This window comes from Pteronotus mesoamericanus, unplaced genomic scaffold, assembly GCF_021234165.1.
Source record: "Pteronotus mesoamericanus isolate MK-2021 breed Mesoamerican mustached bat unplaced genomic scaffold, CSHL_Meso_final contig_105, whole genome shotgun sequence".
NCBI lineage: Eukaryota > Metazoa > Chordata > Mammalia > Chiroptera > Mormoopidae > Pteronotus > Pteronotus mesoamericanus.
This window is the reverse complement of record NW_026555006.1, coordinates 19,413,948-19,427,307: the sequence shown is the minus strand read 5'-3', so window position 1 is coordinate 19,427,307 and position 13,360 is coordinate 19,413,948. Positions and strand designations below refer to the sequence as shown.

Here is a 13,360-nt window from a genome sequence, read left to right as displayed (position 1 = left end):
AAAATAATTATTTTATATTTTCATGTTGGTAAAGGTGTGGTCTATAAAAGATGTTAGAACCTCTACAGGCATTCATTTTTTAATCTAGTGAAAAAGCTTTTAAAAAAATAAAATATTAGAATAAGTACTACACATTTTCTATAATCTTAGGCTTCTAATTTGAGAAAAGTGCACCATGTGTGCACTGTTTAGCCAGATTTCTTCTAAAGATGATAAAAATAAAGGCTGACCAGCAGGAGTTCAAAGCCCTTTATACAATTCTTACTTTCTCTCCCTATATATGAGTACAACTAGCTATTCTAGGGGCTCATAAGTCAAATATTACTCTACCAGACTAGGAGCTGCTTGGAAAGTGGACCATGCCATGGTTATCTCTGTATTTGAGGAAAGAGTGTTATAGTACAATAAAGGTGTCTTGTGTAAAAAAGACTGTAAACACATGCACTGGTGTCCCAACCACATGACAACTGTGGTACTCAGGCATTCCTCAACTCCAAAGTCAAAGGAAAGAAGGTCCTGAGGGTCTATGTACAGGAGTATGCAATGTCCACACAAACAAAGCCCTTCCCTTGGAAGACACTGTGCCCCACACATGAAATGTACATGAGAAAACATGGTTGGTCTGTGCTGTGTTTTTAACACAACACATCCCTCTTTTAGGGCCTGGACCATCTGATTGCCCAAGAAATAATACAAAAATGAATAATGAAATGATGTCATCTATTCTGAGACTTGTGTGATTCTTCCAGGCACCATCATTAAGAATTGTACATCCAGTTATAAATATACCATTCTAGTGCTCTAACTCCCCTAATCTCCACCCAGCGTTCAAGCAGAATTAAGTGATACCAAAAATCTGGGCATGATCTGAGCTTCTGGATAGCTCCTCCACGTACTGATGGTTTTAAAGCGTAGATACTGCTATAGAGAAAGCTAAAACATCTTTTAAGCAAACTTTCTCCATAATATGTAATGAAACAGAGTTACACTGTTTTTAATTGAATCAATGGTACATAATTTCTGAGTAAACTTACATGCATTCTATTTTGAATCCACATTAGTCACTTTCTTTTATATGATCAAATCTAATTTAGGTGTAAATCATTCACTTTCCATTAAGACATAAGCTTCCTCAGTAAAATATAAGTTGAGTCCAGTTTTTTTATTATGGAAGTAGAGTTAATGTCACTTAAAAAACTCTACCTAAGACTGCAACAAGAATCTTAAAACTATGACTCAAAGCTACTTTAGTTAAAGCTTGAGTAATTTAAGGAAATTGCCTAGGCAAGTAATTGGTATTATACCAAAACTAAATATTTCACAGTTACATTTGCTTTTGCCTAAAAATAAAAACTGGAGCAATACAAGGGCAAACTGCCAACACTGAAAATAATATGCAGCAGCTGTAAGTAATTGGGAGTGATAATCATAATTAGACAAGATGTAAGATATGTGTTAAAGCCCAGATTGGATCTTCCTGTTGACAACTGGGAGAAATCCCAAAGGACTGGACTCCACACCTAGCCCAGGTGCTTCTGCTCCAGGCCTGGGAGCCCTGCCAAAACCAGGCTTGGCGCTCGATCAGCCATGAAACCACTCGCTACAGGCCACGCACCACATTGTTCTCCGTTGGAAAAGGGAGGGGAAAGGAAAAAAGGAAGAGGTCACACTCCCTGCCTTCAAGGAGCCTGGAAACCAGAAGACTGGACAATTTTGTATCAGTAAATAGCATTAAATAAAAGAAGCCCGGATAATGAAGAGAATAAGTATTTTTGGAAGATAACACAGCTTTGTACAACCAGAGAAAGATTAATTTCTTAACCAAGTATAGATTGTGAATGAGGTCAAATGTGCTTGCTCCATGAAAAAAGATCTTAAGCTAAAGAGAAAGTGGGATAGGGGCCATTTCTATTTTGCTCAGAGACTGCTGAACACATAGCACACATTTAATTTGCTAAATGAATGAGCCAATGAGGAGGGTTTATTCTGTGTTAGGTGCTGTACTAAGTCCTTTAAATGTATCAATACCTTTAATATTCATAACTTCTGAGACCCTACCAACCTGCATTTGCAGATGAAGATACTGAAGTAAGCACAGTCAGGAAATGTGCCTTCCTATCTAGTCCAATTTGAAAGAGGTGGAGTTGGACTTTGAACTAATGTCATCTCAATCTATGGTCCATATATTATGTACATGGTATTTAAAAACTAGAATGCCTTTAGCTTTACTAAGACAGTAGGAAGAATAAAAAACAGCCTATTCTGTTGTTTGTCTTAAAGTAGCTTCCCTGACATACTCTATTTCATTCCTTCTTTCTCTTCTTTTTCTTAAAATGGTGACCATGAAAGCATCTAGCACATTGCTTAAAAACCAGATATTCTCTATTCTCTCTCTCTCTCTCTCTCTCTTTCTCCCCCTCTCTTCCACCTTCTCTCTCTCTCTCTCCCTGCTTTAAATCTTCAGTGTTTTGTTTTCTGGCTCCTTTGTCTTTCTTTTTCTTTCTCCTTTCCTGCACAATTTAAAATTCTCTTTTCTTCATTCTTCTCCTCAGAACCAAAGACAATTTGATAGGTTGTAAGAAAGAAAAAGAACAGTTTCCCTTTCATATACTTTGTTTTGCCTTAAGAGTAAAAATCATAGGAACAACTACTGAAATGAGGTATTTTATCAAAGTTGTCTTGAATTAGACAAATGCATATTTAAGAATAGTTTTTATATTTAATTCCATACACATCTGTTGAACACAATTATATAAGCTACAGATGCACACATTTTAAGGAGAAATGTTCCATAACTTCCATATGCTTATAAACCAGTCAAGTAGAAAGATTTACATATATAACTTATTATAAGTTCAGAAAGAACTATTTCTGAAATCAGGAATAAGCAGGAAAATAGCACTTCTTATTAAGGAGATTAGGTGGTGCCTCACAGAGGAAGTGGTATGTTAGATCTTTAAGGATCACTAAAATTTTGGTGTGTGGGGAAGGAAAATAGGAAGAAAGATCATTTAGGCTTAAGGATATAGAATGTGCAAATGACAAGGAGTAACAAAATGAGTTTGGATAAGTTGACTAGAGCCACATAGCAAAGATTCTGAATGATTAGCTTGAGAACCTTAGCTTCTCTCAATAGTCAGTGGAGACCCTGAAGTTTTAGGATAGCATACGGTTCTACTCTTGCTTCTGCTAATACAACCTATTGATCACAGAATACACAATCATTTTTAAATATCAGCTAACCTCCTCTGCTGAAAATTCTCCTATCTCTTCCCATATCACTCAAAATGAATCTGAAACCCTCACATGTCCTATTCCTCCAAATTTTACTTCAGATGAAAAGCAGTATGATATTCACAGGCAACTAAAAACATGGCAGAGAACATATAAAAGATCTGACGTCCCAAAGGCACTGCTGAATGTCTCCTATGAAATTCAGAATTCTTCGGCCATGGGTTCATCTACATTCCCCAAGTTTTGCTGCAAGAGAATGATGCTACAAAATTTGATGCATGCTCTTTCTTCCCTTATATAGGGTGCTTTGTGATCTATCTTCTTGCTCAAATGATGAAGGAAAGGATTCTGACTCTGTATAGGTCTTAGAAGGTAAACTATGAATGGTGAAAGACATTATTCTTCTGAGAGAAGTACTCAAGACACTGTGTCCCCTTATGTGTTTATGGTGACAGTACAGGAATTGGATATAAAACTTATCATTCATCAAATGTTATTGAACATTTCCTAAATACCAGACTACTTTCTATATCAATAATAAAGATACATATAATAAATCTTGGCTTGTAGACATTCTTGATCTAATGAGGAAAAATTAATATGTAAATATGATGTGGTAGATATGTAAATTAGATATCAAATATGATGCCAAATTAATTTGGCAAGTGGGGTTTTATAAAGAGTTTTCTCTTTTAAAAGAGAGGCTACTTGAACTGAGTCTTAAAGCTAATTTCCAATAGCTAATTACTAATAGCTAACATTTTCTGTAATTTCTTAAGAGTTTCTATAATTTCTTATAAAGCTGATTAACATTTAACATGCCAAGCAAATCTAATTAGTCCAAATAGTACTGAGACTCTTTAGTACAATTAGGCTTGTTCTCTAACTCACTGAGTTAACAAGTCACGACAAAATAAATAAATATATATCCGTCAATGAGACTAAGGGTATATAGTAATAGGATACCCCAAGCCAGTGGACCAAAATGCCACCATTTAGAAAAGTGAGATATATATGTACTAAAACGTGTATATCATTGCATCTTGTAAAATAATAATTAATAATAATATTTGTATCTGCTGCTTGGACTACTTACCTACCATGACTTTTTGGAGAGCCCTCTCATGTTTGTTCACTGTATATATTCTAATGTTCTATATTTGCCTTTTTATTTATATATTCAACAGGAATGAAACTTTCCTAAGAGTGGAGTTTTATCTTTATCTGTTCAATCCCCAGCACATAAAAAAAGTTCAATATATACTCAAAAAAGAGCATGAATCATGATGCAATTTAGTATTAGATATTTGATCTCATGTTTTCTTGACTACATTTACTTTTTGTTTTTTTTGGCCTACTAATTGTCAATAGCTGTTCTACAATCTATTTCTTAGAGTAGTTACATTCTAACAATGCAGCAACAGGCTCCTACTTTATTTTAGGAATAATGGAAATATTGCATTCACAAAACTAGAAAGTACATTAATTTGAGACATCAATGGACAAATATATATACTGTTAATTGCAGAGTAATATTTAGTTTTTAAATATATTATTGATATACCTTTGTTGTCTAAGACAATAAGAAGCTGAGTAGAAGATAAAAGTACACAGGAAAAAAAGAAGGCATTTAAGGTATATGAGGGATAATAAAAAGGAATATATATGGCCATATATGGAATTAAGTAACAAAAGGACCATATTTATCACATTAGCTATTTTATTCACAGTAGTTAGTACAGTGTCTGATACCTAGTTCAGTACATATTTGCTGAATGAATGAAAAAGGTGTATTGATTCTCTAGCCATTAGGCAAGTGGCTTGCTTCAGAAGAAATTCTTTTTACAAAAGAAGAGTACCCCTTTTAATTCTGATCTATTTATTTATTTACTTATATTGTTCAGTAGACATTTCTTAAGCATCTACTAGGTCTTCTACTAGTATCTACCAGACTTTACCAGGCTTTGTGTCTGGAAACACCAACGTAAATAATATATGAACCAGGAGAGTTTACAACCTGGTAAATAAATATGTATAGAAATATTTGCAATGCAGTATTATAGTTGTAAAAAAAAAGGAATAAATAATGATGGCCTAATGACACACTAGGGTAATCTGCTCAGCGTGTTGGAGGAGATTTAGGAAAGTTTGCCACCAAAATGCATTTTAAAGAATAGACATGGGGTTTTGAGAGTCCTTTATACTCTACCCACTTAATATAATATTTAATTAGTCAAGATAATAAAATTTTATCTTTTCTCTGTGTGCTTGGCTTTTAAGATTTATTTCTTATTTATGAAATCATTATATATGCTTTGCTTATTATTAGCCCTTTACTATTGTACTAGTTTTATTGCACTCAAGATTCTTTTAAAACAATAGCAGAAATAACTCTGAAATAACTGTCATTGAGAAGTCAACAAACCAATTAAATATTTATTTATATTTTTAAAAATACATTTTCCTAGGTCTTCAACAAAGAAAATAATTTGAGTTTTGTGGTCTTGTATTAGACTTTTTATATATCAAAATTTGAAAAGCTGTCTGTTCTACGATATAGACTTATCTTCTTGCCAATCTTTTCATTCTTTAGGACTCATTTTGATGCAAATAGAAGCATTAAATAGTTGATTTTGCTCTGTGTTTACTAGAGAGTAGTAGTCTCAACCCTTGAATCTCATTCACCTAGAACCAACAATTGTACTATTAAGAAAATTTCCCACTGGAAGGGGCCAATGCATCTTTCATCACCCTCTGATTTCTTAGAAGTGTAAACGAAGAAATTTATTCTTCTTGTAACATGGATATATATATAGTCAGTGATGAAAGTTCCATTAAAAACTACTTGCTGGTAATTCAAATTCAGTGACTAAAACTGCTCCAGGATTTGAGTTATGGATTTGGGGGTGAAATAATACATTTTTATTTTACATTATTTATTTTATATTAGAAAACAGTGATTGAAATTCAGGTTTCATTAAGAAAAAGTAGTTAAAAGTATGTCAATGAGGTTTTTTATTGTTACTGTAATAATTACAGTAAATGAGAATAAGTCTCAGGCAAGACTGAGCATGTCTGTGACATTCAATTTATGGAACAGTATAATTCACATTCAAAGAGGCAACTATCCTCTTGTGAAATTAAATGGAATTCATTGAGTAGATTCCCACAATATTCCAAGCTTTGTGAGTCTCTAGGTGAAACTTCTCAGCTAAAATTCAACATGTCTATTAGCCAAGCACCACATGAGTTTCTCATGTATAAAACTATGATCTGTCTAATGTGTAAATGTGATCTTACAATTCATCAGCTCCAAATTCTTCAAAATCTCCTTTATTACAAAGAGCTAAACTCTTTTTTATAATAAGCAAGATCATTCTATCTGCCAACAGTCCCAGTTTCAATTCCCACTATTTCAGGCCTCAGCCTTTGTCGTCCAGCAAGACTGATCTACTTTTAGATCCTAGAATATATGTTGTGCTCTCTCCTCTCCTCATGCCTTTGAGTGTTCTTTCCTCTACCCTATTGACAGTCTCCTTTAGTAAAACTCTCTGTTAAATCATCCTTCCCTTGCCCAGGCAGATTTAAATACACAATTTTCTCTGTCACTGCAATTTACCCATGCAACTCTAATATTTCTAGGATTGTATTATATTCTGTGAATACCTTTTCTTGCCTCCAAAACAAATTGTTCATAGAGAGGATCTTTTATTTGTTTTATATCATTTAGCACAATATTTGTCCAATAAAAAAAGATTCACAAATATATGCATATATATGTATAATGTCACTTGTATGTTCAATCCAAAAAAGCTGAACTTTTAAAAAATAGAATAGAATGTTTACCAGATGCTGGGGGTTGGCGGAATTGGGAATTATTGTTTAAGGGTACGAACTTGGAACTAGTAGATAAATAAGTCATGGATATTTAATGCAGAGCATAGTAGTCAATAATATTGTATTATAAACTTCAAAATTGTTAAGAGACTAGATTTTAATTATTCCCATCACAGGAAAGAAATTATAATTACATGATGTAATAAAAGTGCTACTTAACACTGTGGTGGTAATAATATTGCAATATATAAATGTATGAAATCAACACCATTGTACATCTTAAATTTATATAATGTCATACACCAATTTTATCTAAATAAAAATATTTTTTTAAATATGCATGGATGAATACTGTTCACTGATACAAATATGTATAATGCGTATAAGAGAAATAATGTTAGCTGTGATATATTAAGCACTTAGCATGTATTCCGCCCAGTGCAATGTGTTGTATGTGCTTCATCTCTAATACTCACTGCGGCTTGCCAAGTGGATTATGTTATCTCTGTTTTTCCCTTAAGAGAAGTGAAGCTCAGAAATGTTAGTCAAATAGGCCGCACATTGTCATACCACAGAACCAGATATGAACCTAAATCTGTTTGACTCCAATGCCAGTGCCTTCCCCAATATACCCAGCTGCCTTTGATTATCCTTAAGATCCTGAAGGATACAAATTAGATTTTGATTTAGTCTTTTCCATTTCTTTTCAGCTCCAAGTACAGCCCAGTATGGAATTACCGGGAGCGCCGACATTCTTTTCTCCTGCTGGTACCTTGTGTTGACACTGTCCTCTTTCACCAGCATATTCTACCTGAAGAACGCCATTCTACAATAAATTTAAAGACCCATAAAAGGCTTTTAAGAATTCTCTGAAAGTGCTGATGGCTGGATCCAATCTGGTACAGTTTGTTAAAAGCAGCGTGGGATATAATCAGCAGTGCTTACATGGGGATGATCGCCTTCTGTAGAATTGCTCATTATGTAAATACTTTAATTCTACTCTTTTTCTGATTAGCTACATTACCTTGTGAAGCAGTACACATTGTCCTTTTTTTAAGATGTGAAGGCTCTGAAATTACTTTTAGAGGATATTAATTGTGATTTCATGTTTGTAATCTACAACTTTTCAAAAGCATTCAGTCATGGTCTGCTAGGTTGCAGGCTGTAGTTTACAAAAACGAATATTGCAGTGAATATGTGATTCTTTAAGGCTGCAATACAAGCATTCATTTCCCTGTTTCAATACGAATCAATCCATATTTACAAAGATGCATTTTTCTCTTTTGATAAAAAAGCAAATAATATTGCCTTCAGATCATTCCTTCAAAATAAACACATATCTAGATTTTTCTGCTCGCATGATATTCAGGTTTCAGGAATGAGCCTTGTAATATAACTGGCTGTGCAGCTCTGCTTCTCTTTCCTGTAAGTTCAGCATGGGTGTGCCTTCATGACATATTTTCCTCTTCGTCTTCAACTAATAAAAATGTATTGCCAAATTCTACAATTGAAAGCAAAAATAAACTACAGAGATAAAGTTAACTGTATCCTATCTCTAAAGAGCAAAGTAGCTATAGAACTGTAAAATCCTCTTCATTGTGAGTGGGGTTTGAGAATTTTGCCCCACAATAACTCAATTATGTGATGAAAAACAGTTTAACTAACATAGTACAGGTATATTTACCATATGATTTCTTTAGTTGAAGCTAAATGCAAGATTCACTTTGGGGAACAATTTCCTTTAAAATGACAACACAGTCCAGCAAAGAGATTGCCTAGTAATCCAGCATCTTTTCCTTTCACTATTTCAAGCCAAACATTTTAAGACAGTTTTTCAGAAAAGAAAAAAGTCCAATCAACTAATGTTACATGAGTTGCTAAGCAATGAAAATTAATTTGGTTCTGTGGCAGGTAAGCTAGTATGATAAGGTGCTCCTGCGGACAGGAGCGTTTGCATATTTTCCATCTGAAAACATCACATCAACAATAGTTTGGAATGCATGTCATATAATTTTTTTTCAAAATACATTGTAACAAGTATTTCTTGCTGGTGTGCAGTAGATAAATCCCTGAAATATCTAATTATATAATAAAATCTTTCTCTATAGCCATGTCAGTTCAAACAAGTTAGGCCAAAAAAAAAATTTACCACGCTTTATTTCTTCTTGCATGGTATATGTAAGATATGATAAAATGAAAACAAGACCAGTGATGAGAATATGTTAAGATATATTAACTATTAAATTATCATGAATATTAAATTTCTATCATAAAGAGTAAAAAATTACATTTTTCACATTTTTGAAGAAAAATGCTGTTATCTTAAGAAACATTATATTACAGGAATAGTTTGATGGTTTTACTATTTACTAAAGAAAAAGCATAGAGTTGAAAGTCATTTTAAAATTTTGACAAAGTTACCAACTTCATTATACTTAGAGAGATTTCCACAAATAATCAACCCCCTTCTGCAAAATCTACTAATAAAACTAGATACCAGAAATTTCACAGAAACTATACATATTTAAGATATCTAATATTTTGCCTGGAAAGAGATACTGTAACTTGAAAATTACAATTTCTTTCTAATAAAATTTAATCCCAAAGTACACTTTAAATCTATTTTAATTAAAAAAAATGAACCCTAAATGAGGAGGCATAAAATACAGTGTTTTCACAAAATGGCAATAATATGGCATGATGCTATTAAATTTACTCACTGTAATAATTTATTACATTATTTTGACTGATGTATTAAAAATATTTTTAATACATATGACATTTTAACTTTGATTATTATTGACTTGATTTTTAAAAATATTCCTTGTGGAATTTGTGAGTAAATTAGAAAATATTATTTTGTATTGCAGCTTTAAAGTGGCACACTCCATAATAATCTACTTACTAGAAATAGTGGTGCTACCACAAAAGAGTTAACCATCAGTACCATTGACTGGGAGAAAGAAACAGATCAAGAATGCATATTATACAGTGACCACTTTCCTAGAGTTAAAAATACCTCCTCTTTGTAAGGTTTGTAGGGTAAATGTGAGGTAAATCGAGATATAAACTATGGATGAACCAAATAATTAGTTCAAAGTGTTGTCATGATTCCGAATTTGTGGAGTCTGGTGTTATTACCATAGAATGTGACAGAAGTACAGTCATAGCTCAGTAGCTATATGTATTTGCCTTTATGTTAGAAGAGACGTTCTTGAGTGACATTTTTAAATAGAGGAGGTATTCACTATGTTTTTCTGTATCACAGCAGCATTCCTAGTCCTTAGGCCCCTGGACAGAGTGAAATCATGAGTATTTATGAGTTCAATATTGTTCAAATAAGGCTAAAGTATTTGCTTTTTTGTGTGAATGTATTGCATATAATGTTCAAGTAGATGATTTTACATTTATGGACATATGAAATGTCTGATTACTTCATTTTATCAGTCCTGACTGTACAAGATTGTTACAATTTCAGAATAGCAGTTTTATGAAACTGATTTATCTTTTAATGTATAATAATTTTCTAGCTATTCATTTCAGCATTATATTTCCACAAGTTACATTTGTGGGATTCCTTTTCTTGCCCCTAAATTTTTTTTTTCAAAGAAAGAAGGAAGAAAAATAAGCAATTGAAAAAGGAGAGTAGAAAGAAAAGAAAAAGGAAAAGGAAAGAGGTAAAGATAGGGAAAAAAGAAAGGAAGAAGGAAGAGAGAGAGGGAGAGATGAAGAATTAGAGAGAGGGACAGAAAAAGGAAGAAAGAACGACGAGAGGATAGAAAAAAGAATGGGAGGGAGGGAGGAAGAACCAGAATATTAGGGTAGTTAACTTAATTCGTTTGCATTCTTGGTTTAACTGCAAGTGGTATATGTTTTACAGTGATCCCATTCAAAACATAAGTCCTGTTACACCATGAAGTTCCTATTATGCAGCAATTACATAAAGAAAAGTACTACCCAAATTATAGTATTGTGTATTTTGGGGGACTCTAAAAATTTGAGAGAGCGAATATCAAATTAAAAGCTACTTTTGGGGGGTTTAAAACTTAACTGAAAAATTAATGTTTTGTCATAACATTTAAACTATATCTAGAAAGTAGACTGGAGAACTGAGAAAATCACCCAGATAATTCAGGACAAAATATATATATATATAAACAAATAGCCCAATGTGTTAACTCAGAAAACTCTGAGAAATTTATCAAAGCCAATCCTCTATATTGGTCAGACTTATTGAATTGTTAATTTATCCATTGTGCTTAGCTTTGTGACACAGCCAAAAGTTACCTATTTAATCTTTTCAATAAAAATTGTTTTTTTTTGGAATTCAGAAATGATTTAAAAAGAGGTCAGGTTTTTAACTATTTATTGAAGTATGTGGATGTACAGTATTTCAATAGATATGAATATGAATAAATGGTATGCCTTAAGATCCTTTGAATATGTATTTACTTTAAAGACTGGAAAAAAGCTCTTCCTGTCTTTTAGTAAAACATCCATATTTCATAATCTGATGTAAAATATGTTGTACTGTTTCCAATAGGTGAATATAAAGTCAGTTTATCAATTAAAATATGTATTTGATTTATTTTGAAACTTGGTTTAAGAGAAAAAAGGAAAAAGTAATAGTTTGAAGATATTTCTGCTATTCTCTTCTTTATTTCTTGTTTCCCCTACTGTACCACACTTCCATCTTTCAGGTACTCCAAAGCATATCAAAGGGCTCCATGGTATAGCCTTTCTGTTGTTGATTTCCAAAAGGTTGACAAGCTAAACTACATCTAGCCTAAAGAAGAAGTTTTCTGGAAAGATTTCAATTATTTAGAACTTTTACCTGCTGAAAGCAGCAGAGTTAGCAACAAAGACCAATGAAAAAATCCTACTGGTTTTACAGGCAAAGCATCTGAAAACTCAAATGCTTCTAGGATTCATACAGACAGCATAATTTTATAAGATAGCTGGGTATAAAACAGAGAGCATATACTCCACCTCAAGGCATTCATACAGTTTTGTTAAAAACTTTGTTTTCCAAGCAAAACATATGTCCGAGAGCTCTTAGTTTGTGGGTTTAAATTATTAAATGATTGAATGATTGAAGCTCTCTACTCCAAATCTGTCCATCTGTGATAGTCAACCAAATAAAAAGGAATAATGTGGCCTATAAACAAATCAGCAAGCCATGAAAAATATTCATACTTGGTGAAATAAGCTATTTTGAAATATGGGCATCATTGCTATTCTGAGGAAACCATACCTACCAAACCCCTTCCCTCCCATAAAAATGAAAACACGCTAATAAACTTCTGATTTTCCCACTGGCTAATTATTTCTCTCTTTGTAACTTTTATCCTGCACTCATTCATTGGCATGGAAGCAGAAGCATGAAGTCTCAGACCCTACAAGTGAGCATGTGAGGCAGAGGTATTTTCTCTCTGAACACAGCAGGTCAGAACACAGATACTTCAAAACAACACCCAGGTATTTGGAAAATAATTACTTGCTTTAGTCTGTCAGAGAGAAATTTATGAATTGTAGGAGAAAAATTTCCAAGAATAATTCATTTAAGTTAGTGGAATTTGATCCAGGCACCAGTCAATGTACCCGTCCCCCCAACCAAGAACTTCCCAAGAGGTATGTGCTTTCACATTCACATGCACTTTTTCTAATAATTCCAAATTTACTGAAAATATTTAGGAATTCACATCTCTAGTGGAAAGAGAATCAATTGACAGATGAATCAAATAAATAATTTTCAGTCTTCCTGGAGAGAAAGAAGGAAGGAACACTTTTCAGTTCTCTCCCTAAAAGCTCTGCCCACACTCATACTAAGGCTAACACAACTCTCCCATCATTAATCTAAGAAACACACTTTACCACAGAGGCAGAGGTGGCAGCCAGAATTACCGATGAAGAATCACATCTATCTCTATCTTACATTTTACAATGTCAAAGCACTTTAGCAGACATTGCTACTTTGGCTTCCACAGTATATTAAAACATTACTACTATTGCCACATATTGATGATGGAAATGAGATTTGGAAATTTTAAGTCACTTGCTGAGGATTATACTTCACTGAGTGGCAGATATGAGACAACTGTGCAATACAAAATATTCCCAATGTGTTTCTATTTCCATTAGCCTCCCTAAAACAGAAAAAGGATGCAATTACATCTCTAGCTTCACAAACAACTATAAGCATATTTATATTTATATATAAGTAACTTTGATTATAGATACATATTTATTCTTTAGTGCCATCCCTTTATTTTCCAATGTCTCCAGGGGG

General features: G+C 33.1%; 1 protein-coding gene across 1 annotated transcript in view; it reads left to right on the top strand.

Moving 5' to 3' along the window:
• LOC129069486 (neuronal growth regulator 1-like) overlaps window positions 1-13,146 on the top strand; it is a 212,349-nt gene extending 199,203 nt beyond the window's left edge. The window contains exon 4 of the mRNA XM_054572219.1: window positions 7,782-13,146. Within this exon, the coding sequence (XP_054428194.1) occupies window positions 7,782-7,906 (125 nt within the window). The 3' untranslated portion in view covers window positions 7,907-13,146. The remainder of the gene's footprint in view (window positions 1-7,781) is intronic.
• Window positions 13,147-13,360: the final 214 nt, after the last annotated feature.